General features: G+C 35.3%; 2 protein-coding genes across 5 annotated transcripts in view; both read left to right on the top strand.

Moving 5' to 3' along the window:
* Positions 1–17,842, top strand: part of LOC114534347 (tyrosine-protein kinase receptor Tie-1-like) — a 106,956-nt gene that overhangs the window by 36,936 nt on the left and 52,178 nt on the right. The window lies entirely within an intron of this gene.
* The window catches only part of LOC114534348, a 40,915-nt gene continuing 26,051 nt past the window's right edge, over positions 2,979–17,842 (top strand). Inside the window, exons 1-10 of one of the 4 annotated variants that reach the window (XM_028555786.1) lie at positions 2,979–3,266; positions 3,505–3,596; positions 4,199–4,537; positions 4,889–5,190; positions 5,785–6,103; positions 6,585–6,767; positions 7,183–7,472; positions 8,366–8,438; positions 8,913–9,091; positions 9,686–9,756. In XM_028555786.1, coding sequence (XP_028411587.1) covers positions 3,512–3,596; positions 4,199–4,537; positions 4,889–5,190; positions 5,785–6,103; positions 6,585–6,767; positions 7,183–7,472; positions 8,366–8,438; positions 8,913–9,088 — 1,767 coding nt within the window. In that variant the 5' untranslated portion in view covers positions 2,979–3,266; positions 3,505–3,511 and the 3' untranslated portion in view covers positions 9,089–9,091; positions 9,686–9,756. Of the gene's footprint in view, positions 3,597–4,198; positions 4,538–4,888; positions 5,191–5,784; positions 6,104–6,584; positions 6,768–7,182; positions 7,473–8,365; positions 8,439–8,912; positions 9,092–9,685; positions 9,757–17,842 lie in introns of those variants that run through there. The other 3 variants (XM_028555787.1, XM_028555784.1, XM_028555785.1) reach the window with 3 other exon arrangements.

Below are 17,842 nucleotides of genomic sequence, written 5' to 3'. Positions count from 1 at the left end.
CGTATAATATTGTATCATACAGCAAGAGCTAAAAGAAAATAAGGGCCTTCAATGCGTTGGGCAACACATTCAAATGTCTTTTAAGCTTCTAAAATGCAATGTAAATAAAGCTAGAGCCTTCACGAGCCAGATCATATGTGGGTATACGATTTGCCGATGTCCGTCTTAAGAAAATGTGAATATAGTTAGCATTTCATAAGGTACGTTGTCCACATGCATGTATAATTTTAGACTGAAACTTAGTGTAAAGATTGAGGGGTGGGTCGCAAATTCAAACCGGTTGCTTCAAATTATCGCTTCTAACGTGTAGACAACATAATATTATATTTGTATTTTACTCAAAATCCAGCCTTTATCAACACATTGTTTATTCTTATATATTGAAGTATTTATAATTCTTGACTTAATTGCACTATGATCAATTGGAGGAAAATTCGGTAAAGTGGCGATCTTTGTAGAGCATCTGAACGTTCGTTCCGTTTCATTTTAGTATGATTTTCGATTTCTTGTTTGTACTGCAGGACGAATTCTAAACGAACTGCACTAAGTTAAATGTCTATCTTTAAGATAATAGTAATAAGCGTGATTCCTAAATATTGAAGCGTGCTGAATTTATTTTAGGCTTTTGTTTATAAACAAAACAAGTACTTTTTCGAGCACTGTATCGCGTTTTGCAAAAAAAATAGCCTAGCTATATCACCAATTTATGCTTATTTTTAAAGCTGAAAATATTATCTGTTACTAAAACTAGTTTCTCTACCATGAAAAATTCGAAAATACGACTTTAAAGACAGCTAAATTGCACTTGCATATTTCACAAGAAAAAATATTCGATGATGTCACAATACTAATAATTCAGTCATTTGGCTGGAACATCAAAACTGCTCTCCGTGCAAGTGTTTGTTTATCAATGTTAAAACACCTGTTGAAAATGTTATTACTTTTTTATATCACTGTAAATTTATTTAGGCATGCAAGCAAATTTCCCGCCACAATACCCGCGAAAATCGCGCCTCTCGTGTATTCCACGCCATTTCCTACTAGCGCATGCGCAGAAAAATGTCCCCTCTGTTCTGCGTTGCTGGAAAAGATCGCAGAGATCTGATGACATTGTTTACAACAACCACTGGTTTTGTTGGCTGTGGTACTTTTAAAATTAAAGTCGTAATTCGCGCGTGCTAATTCGACCCAAATAAATTAACATTGGCCAGAAGTGAGTTATGACGATTAAGAAAGATGAAAATCCGGTTGTGGATCTACTGTTCTCCATGTCAAATGCCCTCTTGATTATGTCAATCATGCCACTAAATTGCGTGAATGTGTTATGTAAATTATTGTAGCCGCATCAGAACAACAAGCTTGTGAAATGATGAAAGCAAAACACATTTAATAATATTACACTGGAAACAGCATTTGCACCACCGAGCTATTTTAACTCAGGTTATTACTCAACAAGGATCAAGCTCTGGCCATCGGCCGAAAGCCAAACCAGAATGTATGTATAACTAAAATATTTATTTTTGTTAGTTAGCACTCGTCCGGTTCTCACAATACGTTGTTTATAAAATAATCATCATGAATGATTATATATTATCTGATATCGCTATAATTATACTCTTGCTAATAAAACTAAATTATATATGTATTTCTTAGCCTTATCCATCAAAGATAGCGAGTCTCTGAGATAGCGATTCTTTTTAAACATAACGCAGCGAATATTAAGGTTAAGGTTGACTAATGTGTGTTTACCCGTCTTTAACAAGTAGCTTATTCCCAAGAATTATTCATGCTATTAATTTTAACATGTGTCATAATTAACTTTTTCCTCATACACTGACGACCTTTATCAGCAGGCATCGATGTTTCTGAATACTTTAGTTCATCAGTATTACTATATGACTGTGAGTGTGAAAAAATACAGCTATAACAACTGTTTGCCGGACCCTCTTCAACACTTGAAGAGCAGTTAGAGGACCTTTGTCTCGAAATCAAAAGGCTCTGAACGCTGGAAAAAAAAAACGCACATGCACGGAGCTGGCGGTCATGCATTGTTGTTCATATATCTTTGTTGAGGATGAGTCTTTAAAGACATAGTAAAGGCACTTTATACGACATTCACAATAGACTGTCAGCGTCAATAAGCGTTTTTACATGCTTCCTAAAGCTTTTCGGAGAAGGCTAAATTTTAAGACAATTGTTTGTGCCGAATGGAATTCATTAATTATAATGAATTCTAACCGAGATTTTAGCTATTAACAATTGGTTCGGCACATGAAAAGTTCGATATCTAAGGCTGACCTAAAGCAGCAAGGGAAAATTTCGTTTTAGCAGCCAGCAAGCTTGTTTACATTTTCTGTAACCCAATCAGAATGCGTAAATTTTGATAAAAAGTACAATATATACAATTTTATATGAAGTACTAATACTGATTGGCTTTGCTTGAAAAATATAAACAAATATGGCGATTAGTTAAAACGAAATTCATCCTTGTTAGCTAAAGCATGGTTCAGTCAGTGGTTCACACGAGTGAAATAAACACTAGCTTGCAAATGTCAAAACGATGAAATGCAATGAGGCGTGCGACATAAGCATCGATATAAGCACAGGGTGATGAGCATAAGACTCGAAGCATAACAAAGCAGAAAGACATTGGAACTGAAGATAAATTCCTTTAACCTTTGGATTTTTAAGTGGTCTTTTTGACGGCTAGACGAAAAAAATTCTTTTGTAACTCTACTTGCTCTACATTGGTGTGATATTATATTGGAATGATATTATAATTTATTGTGTTATACCTAATGTCAAAATTCATCTTTCTTGCTTTCCTATTGGACAAGAAATGCACGCGTCATGCATGGAGGGCTTCAAATCTTCATGATTACGTGTGATCAACACGAGCTGGCATCAAATAGATTTTTCCGCACGCGGCGAGTGGGTTTGCTTGGAAAGATTTGATTGGCTAATTTGCAGCGCGGGAAAAGTTCGGACAGCAAAATATTGAAAAAAATATTATCTAAGAAGCCTAACAATAGATATCACAGCAATAACAGATGAGACCTCGGTTGAATCTGTTTTTTCTTTGTCCTGGTGGTCACGACAGTGTCTGTAAACATGTAGCTGCTTGTTTGTCTTTTGTTCACGACTGTCTGTATTCCTCATCAGGTCCAACGGACAGGCTTTGGTATTAATTTACCCGAAGTTTTGCGACAACCACTCAAATACTTTCAAGGCTTTCCACGCAAAACCCATGCGCCGTGTGCAAAGAGGTCTATAGGGAAAATTATGAAATTTCATGCCCGTTTCTATGCTTTCCCTCGCAACGTGATCCTGGATACTTGAATCATCCTTTCGTTTTAAAAACACCACTTGTCCTCTCGGTCACATTTGCCAGTTTTAGCCAACACATTTGATGCAAAATCTGTTTTTTTCTTCTCTAATTTGATTGACGGTTTCACTTCAATCATATGCACACTTTTTTTTCATATTTTTTGCTTCTTTTCTTAGGAAACATATGCATTATTCTAATATTTGGTTTATGTTTTTGGTCGTCACTTTGATCTCGCGGACTGCTAATGGAGTCTGTAAGCAACAACCGGGTATGCTTGATGATAAAACATTGTTTTCAAAATCAACAAATGAACGATTGGGGTCATCGTACTGTTACATGCAATCTACACAGCACCGCTCTCTATACAATGATTCAGTAAATTCTATAAATGTTTTCCCTGTATACAGAGGGCTCGGTTTTTCAGGTCTTCGCAACAAAAAATTAAAAGCTTTTCGTTTACCCACTGCTCTCTATTTTATGTACGTTTTCCTCTGACAATATGAGCCTGCAAAAGTTTTAATTTGGATCAGCATTAAACATTTCCTCTCTTTACGGGGCGAAGAACCATTTTCTTTTATGACGAATTGCACCCTTTCCATCCAAATTAATTGGCTACGAAACCTTTCCCTAGCTATAGTCGTGCATGTGTCGTGTGTCCCTGTCCTTGTCGATCTTAGGGGATCGAGTCCATTGAATATTGAATTATAACAACAGTCAGATTTTTCTGTTGCAACTGAAATCATTAGTAAACCTAATATATACGGTACTTATAATTACATTACGCGACGAACTTACAAAGACGAACTAGAATACGAACTATATCTTTCGCTTGCCCAAGTTCCTCTAAACTTTTCTTATTTTCCATTGCAGAATGCGGACGAACAACACCAAAGAATATTAAGTTTTCTGGTCTTATAACTGGGCCGAGATATTATTCGCATCCAGGACCACTAACTTTGACCTGTAATGCATCTGGTGATATACAAGAGATGTACTGGGAACGAACTGATGTTAATGGTAGTGTGCGACAATTGAATTACACAACATTTGGGAAAGTTTCGTCCTTTTGGATTGCAACATTAGACAACTATTTATCCACCAACGATCCTAGGTTTAGTTTCATCTGCGTAGCTCTGGATATTTGCTGTAATAAGCAGATAACAGAACGATCCAAAACTATAGAACTAAGGAAAACTAAAGCTACTCCAAGTAAGTTCTCCCACCATTTTTTTATTGTTTTGTTCTTTTACTTTCGCCTAATTTTTTTTGCGTGCGAATATAATTGAGGGTTTTAAAAACTCGTGGATTTTCTTTGCCTCAAAAATACGCGCCTCAGCTAATGACCTATATAATCAAATTTCTGTTAGATCTAACTTTTTACATTAAAATCAGAAGAAAAATCGCCTGTATATGAACAGGTGCCCACTTTTAAATCCAACAATCTTTGATAAATGCAATAATTTATATTCTTTCCAAACAAATTAAGTATAATTTGGTACTTCGAGGTACTTGTGCACTCTCTTTTGGATTAATCATTTTGCCGTTTTACTAATTTTGTAGGCAAATGCATTAAAGATATTTTGATTATTGTTGATAATACAGCTTTTCTTCAACACATAAACTTTATGTACTGTAAAGTCTTTCTTCATGTACTTGTCGACAATCTTCAACTGAATGTCTCACCAGAAGGAAGCCATATTTCAATCATGGCGTTTAGTGACAAGGGATATACTGAAGTACTATTATCAATGAAAAGTCGGAATAAAACGGATTTGGTAAGCAGAATCATCGGGCTCCGCCATCCCTTTTGGACAAGTCATCATCTAAAAAGAACAGATGTAGCCTTACTAAAAGCAAATGAGGTAAGTCAAATTGTTTATGGTTTCAAATCTAATCATTTATTCAGTGAATGTATAATTGTAAAATAACATGTATATAACGCGTGTTCTGACTGCATGGTCGAAGCCCGTGTTTGAAACAGGCCATCCAAACACGGAAATGTAAAGTTTTAGAAAATTTAAATTTAAATTCGCGCGCTTTTCTTAACTCTCGCAACACTCCCGCGTGTTTAGATCAGGCCACCCAAACACGGAAACCATTAAGTAATTGTATAATGATATCAAAACAAATGCAATGAGTTATATGATCTTAAAAAAGTCAATAACATTTTTTTTGGAAAAAAAACAAATTATGCTATCAAATTATAGTCCTGGGAATATCTCAAATTATCAGTACTATTTAAAATATTGACTATATCGAGCCATCCTAAAATCAAGTATGTTTTTAGTCTTATATTAATGGTTTGCGACGATAAAAGCATGCAATTTTTTTTAAGGATAGCGGCCAAATCAATAACCATCAATTTGTGACCTGCTTTCCTTTGCAATATAACAAAAAGTGTGTATAATAGCGTCTATATAAGGGCTCTAAATATACATAGATTGATCATTTTACAGATATTCAAGAGAAATAATTCACTAAATCATCGAGAAGATAAAGACGATGTCATAATCCTGCTCACTGATGGGCCACCAACGACAAGGTCGTCAGAAGTTGAAGAACCGCACGACATCGCCATAGCTGAAGCAAAAAAACTGAGAGACAAAGGCATAATCATTGTTGGGATTGCTGTTGGTAACCGTCAACAAAAAGTTAGAACGGTGCCATTCTTGACAAATATATCAACAGCTGGTCAAACGCTTACATCATCATTTGATGATTTGGGTCTGTTGGACGACAGAATTGTCTACGCTTTCTGTCCCCGACCTCCTCTTGGTAAGACTTCATTCTTCATTATAAACTTTCAAGTAAAATGCTGACCCGAAGAGCTATAGTATGTAGATCCGTAAAACGTCCGAAAACACGATAATTACTGAATTATGAATAAAGTGTTGACTGGTTGTGGCGTTCGGCGGGAACATTTTGTTTTCAATTTTTTCTGTTTTGTCGCCAGTTAACCCTCATCAAAAATTTTAGTACCGAAAGCTAAGAATAAATAATATTTTTATCTTTGGCAATTATTAATTTAATGCTACTCCTAATCATTTAACAAAGGATTATAGACATTACCATTTTTAATTTGGGTTTAAAATATTTCAATTTTCCTTACTGATACACTCTATAGGTACATAGTCGTATAAATTATTTTGAATTCTGCCTTTCTTCTAAGAAAATGGCGGATCTCATTTTAAAAAGTTTGGAGAAACTGCATGATCATCACAATTTACAGACTTTACTCTTACATCTATTTTTATAGGACCAAGTGAACCTAGAAACTTCTCCGTCGTGGTACATGGAAAAAGTTTAACACTTTCATGGCTGAAGCCAGAAATTGCTGCTAATAATATTGTCGATCATTATATAGTATCCTGGGGGACAAATCAGAGTGACTTATTGTTCCAAAAACCAGTTGAGTCAAGTCCTTTTTTATGTGATTTTGGTGAGTACGCACTATACTATTTAACGTAGCTGAAATTGCAACAGAAGTTATACAAAAAGGTTTTAAAATATTGAAACAAATTTCGTATAAGCAATAATGTTGAAATCAATCACTTTCACAACAATGCGCTTTACACCAACCGAAGTGAAAATGCATTGAAACAGCGCACGATGATCGTCGTCGTTTTAGATATCAAAAAAATGTAACTATATAACAATGCCCTTCTTGCACAGTCAAAGTTTAGTGTGAACTTCGAATTTGAAATTTTGTCAGTTTCCTATGCCTATTAATTGCCAATTTCATGGGGACTAAATATAAACTTCTCATAACTGAGAAAACTGCTTATGACCAGTAATCTTCTAGTCATCGATCTAATAAATCTTCTAGTCATCTATTCATTTCCTTCATTTTTTAGAAAAACCTGGATTATACAATTTTAAAGTGCAAGGTGTTGATAAGAATGGTATCAGTGGTGAAGCCGTCTATCTTTACAACGTAACAATCGAGGGACGGAAGGGTGTTCCAACAAAGAGTGCAGAGAATCCACGAGTTGTTTCAACGGACAATGCCGTGGGTGGTCAAAACATCTCAACGGCCATTATTGGGGCGGTAGCAGGATCTGGTGTGTTTATTTGCCTTGCTGCGTTTTCCCTTTTTTTTATAGTAAAGAAAATTCAGAATAGACGCAAAAATAATTCGATCAAGGTAAACCAACAGTTTCCACATATTTTTTATATACTATATATATATAGTAATGATATATAATATAGACATTTACTCAGTGGAGCAGCCAGCATCGATAATTGGGGTGGAGCCCATATACATATTTATATGTTAACAGACTGTAAAGACAATTGATTTGAAAAGAATTTAATCCTGCGTATCACGAATATATGAATATCGGTCCCCAAATTCTAGTTCTGCATGGCTACGCCAATATCATTTATCTTTTCTGTTTCAAACAGTGTGTGATGACTGCAAATTATGAAAATGAATCACTATTATTGCATATCTGTATATCTGTATGTAACTCCGCTGCGTGTTTCTTCGGAAAGAAAATGCTAACAAAAGATTTTCTTGCATGATAGGAAATAGCATGCAGGCACGGCTACATGCATGGCTTCTTTTTGCAGATGTCGCCTTCGTAATCATGGATGTTCATATCTACTGTAATAGATCTCCGATGTTCACATAAATTTTCGCCCTCCGCTATTACGGATGTTCATATCTACTATAATAGACCTTTCCCCTTCATGGCGTTTAAGTGCGCAATGCGTGACTTGCGGTAGTTGATTCCGCCATATATGTTCAGGAGCGATTTGTTTCTAGATTAAGTTAACGATCAACAAAAAAAAGCCAAAAGAATCGGAAAGCTTTTCTTACAACGAAAAAATCACTTCCAACGGCAGAGTGATATCGCAGCTCAAAGTTGTTTCATAATCAACTATCGTCACGCATTGCGCGCTTGAAAGCTAAAAGGGGAAAGATCTATTTCATCAAGTATATGCAAGACAGAATGTCTGAAAACTAATGTTTCAAGATGTAGATATTTATGAAAAAAGTCAAAATTTACAATTTTTTTTTTCTTTATATGAAAGGAATTTGAATCCTGGATCGCAAATTCCCGAAATGATACATTGCTTGAGCTGGAACAGTTGAACGAAGAAAGCGGTTAGTAACTGTAGCTGCAGGGAAATTTTTCTTTTATTCAAAACAAAGAATTTATATTCTCCCATTAATTAGTTAAAATTTTGTGTCACTTCACTCAATGTTGAACTGTAAAGTGAAGTACCACAAAATCTTAACTGATTCAATTAATGCAAGCTGTTCAATGTTTCGAATAGAGGCACTGGCTGCCTGCACAGTGGAAAGTTAAATTTGCAAATCTACATGATAAGTAGCTAAAATGTCTTTGATATGATGATAAAAGTGTGAAAGGGATTTTTCATTCTTGAACATGGCAAAAAACAAATGATTTAGGGTCTGTTGGACGACAGAATTGTCACACCTGTCATATGTAACAAAATGATATAAAAGAATAGCATTCACTAGACTTTTGGTGTCTATTGTCCATATATACTTTCTAACATGGTGTAAAATTTCCCAAATTAGCTGGGACATGAGAAAATGCGAATTTTCCTTTAGAGCTCCAGCCAGAAGAGATCTCATATGTAACCTTATTAAAAGACTGGGAAATTTCGCCAAACCAACTGCACATAATGGAAAAAACACTCGGGGCTGGACAATTTGGAATCGTTAAACAAGCTTCATATACGGCTCCGGGCACGATAATGCTGAGCTTGTTGCTGTCAAAATGTTGAAAGGTCAATAATCTTAAATCAATTCCTATTGCTATATATAATTTCCCACCGAAATTGACAAGCGAAGTAATGTAATTAGAATTTGTAATTGAATCGAGCTATAATATCTGTACAAAATCTTTTTATTGAGTTATAGTATGAATGACATAGATTAAAAAAATTTCTTATGTTTCTATTCAGTCATAGAAACACGCTCAAGTGTTTGGGAGAACTCGAATTAATAACGTCCTCCTAAACCCCAAGGGGGGCCTCTATTTAATAATTAGTTCTTTGAAGGCGAGGTGATTACTGAGCCAGAGGCGACTAAATATTTTAGTATAAATTTCGAGGTGATTGCAAATAATAATCAAAATAATTTCATAAAAAAGTCTAATTACTTCAAATCTCAAAGTTGAAAAACACCAACAAAAAGCTATAGTCACCGACCAATGACTATCACTTCAGATACAGTGAATCTTGACCAATCAGAATGCAGCTGGAAAAACAATAGTCACCTCGAAATTTATACTAAAACTGTTTAGAAACATGGAAAATGTTTTCTATTTCTTATAGATATTATATAAAGCACAACTTTTAAAATTGTTGACGTTGTTTCAGATACTGCGAAGAAGTCTGATATATCTGATCTTTTGGCTGAGTTGGAGACTTTAAAAAAAATTAACAAAGAACCTCATCCAAATGTAATACGATTTATAGGCGGTTGTTCAGTGGAAGGTACGACAAAAATGGAAAACCATTGTTATTATATTTGTTCATTAATATCTCTTCTTTAGTAGGTAGGGTTGTTCGGCACTTTATAATTACGTATTTTTAATTGATGTCGCGAATATCAAATATTTTACTTCAGGAAAACTAATGGTGGTGACAGAGTTCTGCTCTGCTGGAAATCTTCAGAAATTTCTGAGGAAGAGTAAACTTATTACTAACCTTGGCTCGCATATAACTTCCACCTTGAACGATCGTCAACTCTTGAAAATTGCCGTTGATGTGGCAAGTGGAATGGCGCATCTTTCAAATCAAAAGGTATTATGACAGTTGTGCCTACTGCACTAGTGCACTATAGCTCTCAATCTTTTCAACGTTGAATTCAAATTTCTAATCATACATCAAACCGTTTGTTTACATATGGACTTTTCTTCCACTTTGAAGTTCATTTTGTTTGCGTTTGGCGATTTAATAAAGTCCACCAAGATGATAAAATCCATAGTTCTGTGTTTTAGCATGCATGTGTTATGCAGCCTAGTATGATATATCACCGATATCGAGTGCGGGATTCGTTATCGTACCGTGCGGTCTGCTTGGTATTAAAAAAGAGTAATAGTAAAAAAATCATCATTTCTCATCAAATCAAAAGCAAAAGTTACCAATTTCACCAGGGGTCGACGTCCGAAACCTAATGAACGTTTATGCACGAGCCGGTGCCAAGCACAGGGCGAGGGTACTAATTCCGCCCGGAGGTTTTAATTACGCTCGGGAATGCAAATGCGAAATTAAAGTTGTCCGATATTATGTCATGAACGTTGGGCGTTTTTGTAAGTTATTCGCATGTGTGAGTTTAAGACGAGTTAAAACTGGTAACTAGCGAACGTTTGCAAGCGTGCGATTGGCTAAATCAAAATTTCGGTCGCGTCAGCATAACTGATAGTTTGAATTATAAACCGTTTTCAAAATATTTTTCATTTGGATGGTTTAACACCGTACTTGAACTGGTAAATAGGTAGATTTTGTATTTAAACGTACGTACGTTCGATAATTACGTCCAACATTATGGTTTTAAACTTAGAATCACCCTAAATTACATGGATTTTAAGTTCTTTTCAAAACATTGTTCTTGTACACATGCATAAAAGGAATTTTTAACTTTGACCAATAAATGTGAAAATAAGCCGTAACACTAAAACGAGGCTACCAGGCCACGACCAGCAGCCTCGTTCTTGTGTTATAGCTTATTTTCACACTTATTTTTTCAAAATGAAAAAACATTTTCATGCATGCATGTTGAAGAAGACGTTTTGCATCTTTGCACGTGGCTCGTGACAGTAAAACGCGATTGCCATCTTACTTAACCCAGCATCAGGCCCAGCATCTCAAAACGATAATGTTGTGTCGTAATTATCGAAAACGTCTATTCCATAGGATTGTAAAATTGTGCTTCTATACAAGTACAAATAGGTATCATATATGCACCCACTGTATCTTCTGCATGCACGTGAACTCCCTGCGTGCTCGCATTATTGCATGCTTATTCATGCTATTAATATTTATGGTTTATGGCATTCATGCATGATGTTAACCTTCTTGCAATATTTTAGTTTGTCCATCGTGATTTGGCAGCCAGAAATATCCTAATTGTTGCTGGTGAATTAGATAACGTTGCAAAAATTTCTGATTTCGGTTTGGCGAGAGATATTGGAAGTGCTGAGGAATATATACGAAGCAATCAGGTATATGAATTATAATAGTAAGGGCAATTTTACTGGAAAATAATGTTTTAATTTGCATGATACTTTGCCAAAAGAGTGAATCTGATTATCTGAGCATTATTTATTAGCTAGACTAGGAAATATTGAATTTTTCTTAGATTATTTTCCAATATAACGTATATTTGATGAAACCCCTGTTGAAAATACTGAACAGACAAAAGCATATGGACAAAACAAAGGAAGAAAATTTAGAAAAAATTGCTAATGTTTAAATTTTATTCAGAACAGACGCCATATCCATTTTGAAGAAGGCTCGGTGTATTTGTGAATGCATATGCATGTTAAACCACGTCACGAGTTTTTTCCGCCGATTTTATTGACATGCAATTACACCAAAAAAGTTGACATAAAAAATCAGTTGCGTAGCCAGCCTGACAATTTGTCCCAATATGCTAATATTTTGCTGTTCATTAACTGCGAAAACAATGAATTTCTAAAGATATGAATAATTATAATAACTCGAAATTTGCATAGCGGGACAAAATCGTCAGGCTGGCTACGCCACTGTAAAAAACTTTGTTTTGCTTTAGAAACAGTACAACTTTTTATTATATACAAGCACACACTAAGGATTACTTATTTAATTTGATTTTATTAGAATCTTCTTCCTGTTAAATGGATGGCCTTGGAGAGCCTAATTCATGGTATATTTACCACAGCCAGCGATGTGTAAGTTTTTGCCCTAGTGGTTATAGGTTTACTCCTTTGGTTGAGGACTGGCCATGCATAATACGTTTGTTCCTTGGGCAAGTGGAGACAGGACATAGTACTTTTATTTGCTCCTTAGGCAGGTTAGAGACTGGTCATAATACGTTTGTTCCTTGGGCAGGTGGAGACTGGACATAGTACGTTTATTTGCCCTTAGGCAGGTTAGAGACTGGTCATAGTAGGTTTGTTCCGTAACGTAAAATCATATTTCCAGACCCCGAGAATGATATGCATCTAACAGACATCATTTTGAATTTATAGATGGAGTTTTGGCGTCCTTCTTTATGAAATCGTGACTTTGGGTATGTGTTATCGTATGGACGAAGTTAATAAGTTGTTTGTATACTAAAACATTTCGAGAATATTAAATGGCGACAAAAATATGCATGATATCTATCTTTAATTCGTAACACTCTTTTGGGGAAGGGTGCTACGCAAGGTAAGAGCTCTCTCACACGGCTCATTTCCATGGCGTTATTTCCACTCAAATAGAACTTTCTCATTAATCAGTAATGACTAAATTTCAATTTCACACTTAATGGGTGTAAGTGAGCTTTTTGAATACAGGCGTTTATAGTGGCTTTGAACATTTTCATTTCATTCCGCAAATTTTTTATTTCTCTTTTTTTTCAGCCGTAATGGTCGTTACTGTGCAAGGAATGAAAGCCATAATTTTTATTGCCATGAAATAGAACCGTAAAATCAATGACAAAGAAAACGACTGTGTCTGCAAATTTTCTCAATTTCTTATAATATTTTTCAGGTGAAGAGCCATACAAAGCGATATCACCGTATAACATAATCAATCATGTCGGATCCGGATGCCGAATGCCAAAACCACCTCACTGCTCAAGTGAAATGTAAGTGCGATACTCTGCTTGCTTTTGTTTATGCCTTTCCAGCACTTAGCTGTTTTTTAAGAACCCCGAATGGAGTTACCCTTGCGGGCCTTAGAAACGTATATTGTGCATACATTCTTTCCTTAATTTAGTTTAATAATGTTGCGAGGTGTGACTTTATGCGATGCACGATGTTATTTATCTGATGAAAATGCAAAAACGTGTTACTTCCCTATTGATTTTCCGGCCATTTATACGATAAAGGCCAAATAATAATATTTTCATAAAGACTCTCAGAAAATTGAGAAGCGTATTGTTCCCTGGCTGAACCTGACACAATCTAGAGCGTGAGCTTAACCACTTTAAAAGTTCCAAAAACTTTTTTTATGGATCTCAATGTTAATTAATTTAAAATAAAAATATTTTTCATTAAATCTTTAAATGTAATATGTAGTAACTTCTTATTAACCGAGCGCGAGGTCTTTACCGAGAAATATCGGACTGAGGTCTTTTTGAACAGACCGAGCACGAAGAGCGGCGTTACCAGTGATCGCGGGAAAGTGCCGGTCCATTACACGAAAGTAACCGTGGATAGAAAAGTAATGGCCGCTGAAAATTTTTCTCAGCCGATTACTGAGCTCGATTTCTTCGGAAATGACGCTTGCCATAAAGTATTTAACAATTATTCAATGAGGTTGAACACGATATGAAGAATTATCAAGCCGAAATTTGTGGTTATCAATGCTTGATAATTTTTTATAGCATGGATTCCATGGAAAACCGAATTCAATAATTGTTATATTATTTATTTAAAAGAATGAACATTAAAATTTTGAATTGTTCGCTTGAATTTGTGTCGATTCCACATTCTACAACAAGACTAGTCATCACGCGTTATGACGTAGTAACGTGCAAGAAAAAAGTGGTATCACACGTTATGACGTCATGCACGTTGGATATGACGATTTAATACCTGGCTATTAGCCAATCAGAGGCTGTGAATTCTTTAAAATAAATAATAAAACCTCTTAATGAACCGGTTTCCTTACTCAGATACGAGATAATGTCAAACTGTTGGAAGGTTAATGCGAAGAATCGACCAACATTCTCTGAAATTCGCCGATGTCTTCATGATTTGATGAGTAATGATGAGGTAAAGGATATCATATACTACGGTTATGCATGTGTGCGGTTTTTATAAGCTAAACATCGAAGATTCAGTCTTTTTTTCTTCACTACTTTAATTCTTCAATTGCCGTTTGAAAGCAAATATAACGGTTCAATTACAGGCAGCTCAAATATGCGTGATAATTTGAACGCGAAAATCTGTCGGCAATTTATCAACATGGTGTAACTAAACAAATAGCTGAACTCTTAGTCCAAATAATTTGAAAAACATAAAATTTAAATCTGTCATGGATCAACATGCGATTAAATCGTTATATTACTAATAAGATTGAAGGTGACGTTTTGGTGTCCACCCTAACTGCATAATAGCCATCCTGTTATAAAATTTAATATTAATATGTTTTTTTACTTTTTCATCTTTTGCGTTTTAAGTAAAGATTTTTTTCGTAGAAGTCTTACATCCATGTGAAGCAACTAAAAGAAGGAAAGCTTTCTTTAACGATCAACCCAGCATAGGTTGAGCTCATTGATGAGAAAATTGATGACGTGACCGTTTGAAAAAACAGTTTATATGAAATATGGCTGATAATATTATGTGAATAATGTAGTAGTTCTCATATGAGTGATGTCATTTTTTTCCGGCGTTTCAAAATTGATCCAGTAAGACCTCAAAATGAAAATCACGTTATGTATTATTTTCCTACGACATTTATTCTTATAGCAATAATAGGATTTAGCATTTTAAAAACATCCATCAAACAGCGAGTAAATAACTAGATTAGTAGGTGTGATTTATTTATTTATAATCTGTCTATGCATTGCTCTAGCAATGTGTTTCAAAACCTGTTCGCAGGCTATGAAAATATTGTCGGAGGTAACCGTCATGATTGTACTTGAATACAATTAATGATTTTGTCAAAGATAAACAAAATGGCGTAATATTTTTTGCATATAAACTAAACAGCTTTCGGGAAAAAAGAAGGTTGGAACGGTAAACGAAAATTCTGATAAAAGTAAGAAATAATGCTGGTAGGACTGTAGAATGATAATAATAAATAATAATAAATGATTTTGTTTTTATATGACTTTTATATTTTCTATATTTTGTAAAGTATTATAAAAAAGAAAATCGTCAGGCAAGTTGCAGAAATGAAATGAATGAATGTCTAAATAGCGGAACCTGGATTAGCATCGAAAAAAGCTTTTAGGTTTCGTGTGTAAATGCTCCGGATGTTACAAAGGCAAATATTGTGAAAATTGTAAGTACATGAAAAATATAGGCGTTTGCATGGGGTTGTAATTTGGCTTACGCATAGCTAGGAACGCATCGCATTCCAGATGCAAAATTCCCTTGCAATATTCACTATAACATGCAACTTTGTATACTTGAAAAAAGGCATGCGACAAATCCCTTTCGATAGTAACGTCACAACATCATCGTCGTTGCCATTTAATTTCTTCTGATATTAAAAAAAAATTAAAAAGACTCGTCTCGCGCCTTTCTGCCATCAATCCCCCATCGTGCATTATTACACCATAAAGACAATTCTTAATTATTGCATGCTGTAGTTCCAAGATCCTCGCTGGAAGCCCGCCAACAACACAACTTTGGCCTTGATAATTTCGATATCATGTTCAACCACATTCAATAACTGTTTATTATTGTTTATTAAAAATGCCCATGTCCAACGTATGACGTCATAACTGTACTATAAGTCATAACGTGTGATAAATGATAACGAGTGGTTCAGATACCACGAAAAAATTTTCAATCATTGTTACAAGAATGAACATATCTCGATGAGAGGCGAATTTTATGGTTGTTCACACTTTAACCTCACGTAGATGTCTGGGCGTCATCTGCATCTTTATAGCTTCTATTTAGTCGTTAATGAACGCATGTTATAGATTTGAATTAATCTAAGTTTATCTGGTCTTTTTGTGGGGTATGTTCAGTATATTCATGGCCAAAAATGCAGCCTATAAGCGGTTAGGTGTGGACTCGTGCGGTTCAGTTTTCAGTTCATAATAATTTCTGGCTGAATTCGAAACAGACAATAAACATATGGCATTAATGCAGGTAGTAATGCAACCCACTTAAGATGCTTTCGACGCTACTTAGTTCAATATATTTAAATATTTCATATTTGTATAATAATTATTGTATCACACAGCAACAGTTAAAAGAAAATGAAGGCTTTCAAAATGAATTTCAACGCGTTGGGGGAACACATTCAAATGTCTTTTAACGTTCTAACGGATCCTAAGGCTCACATCAGTACGATAGCACACCAGCACTTACACTATATATTTTTGCCCGCTGCCGATCGGTAAGGATGGAGACGGTATCCGAGCGAAACGATCGGGCTAGGGGTGAAACGGTGTTTCTTTTGAGTTTGCTGTTTTCGGCGCAGATAATAACTCAACGAACCATGCTATTTTAACGGTACCTCCTCCATCCCGTGATCAACTGTCACACGTGAGTCACTGAAGTGAAACCGTGGAATAAACGATACGAACATCAAAGTACACACACACACAAAAAAAATACCTGTAAATGTGGCGATCATTAATGAATTTACCTTTACCCCAAACACCAATTCCACGACCAAAACGGGTGTGAAAAGAACTGTGCTTAATCCTGCAAAACAAACTAACAAAAAAAAACCCCAGCGAGATTAATAAGACGCTTCTCCCGTAGAGTTCACAACATCACGTGAAGTCGTTAGGGAAAAGGGAGGGATGGGTCACGCAAGCAACTAACAACTCGATCAGGCAAACTGGGCTCATATTTATACTCACCGGAGGGGGCAAGTAGCCGACCGGACAAGCGTCCTAAGACCCGAGACACTACGATACGAAGACCCGTATAACATTAACTTCCTTTATTATTTAATAATAAATACATTTAAGCTTCTAAAATGCAATGTAAAAAAGCTAGAAGCCTAGAGCCTTCACAAGCCAGATCAGATGTCGGTCTACGATTTGCCGATGCCCGCCTTAAGAAAATGTGAATATAGTTAGTATTTCATACGGCACGTTGTCCACATATATAAGTGTATATGACAGATGTCATTTTGTAAGAATGCTTTGATATCGCTTTTTATGGGAATCATTTGTGTTACGCGCTGTTATCGTTGTTTTTATCACAATCGATTATGAATCAATAATCATGCAATAATGAATATAAATCGACGAGTGAAACTATTCGTTGGCGCTTTTAAAAATGTTGGTATATTCCAATTGTAAACTGCATATATAGCTAAAGGCTGCTTTCCACTTACGCGTTTTCTATACGCACGTACACGTACGGAAAATTTTAAATGCTTTTAAATTTTTATTATTTAACATCTAGATCAACTAATGCATACTAAAATATGCAGAAAACTAAGTTCCTTTGATTTATTCACTTAGTTTTTTCAAAGGTAACAGCTATAAAAATTTAGACTTTTACGTGCGTGTACGTGCGTATGAAAAACGCGTAAGTGGAAAACAGCCTTAATAGTAATAATTCAATTTATCACCTTAAATCTGGTATTGTAACGAAACTATTCCGAATAATTATAATGAAGGCCACACTTCGATTCTAATAATAA

Source organism: Dendronephthya gigantea, unplaced genomic scaffold (genome assembly GCF_004324835.1).
Source record: "Dendronephthya gigantea isolate DGI-Jeju-01 unplaced genomic scaffold, DenGig_1.0 000099F, whole genome shotgun sequence".
In the NCBI taxonomy this organism is placed as follows: Eukaryota; Metazoa; Cnidaria; class Anthozoa; order Malacalcyonacea; family Nephtheidae; genus Dendronephthya; species Dendronephthya gigantea.
Note: the sequence above shows the minus strand (reverse complement) of the source record. Positions and strands in the feature narration are given on the sequence as shown.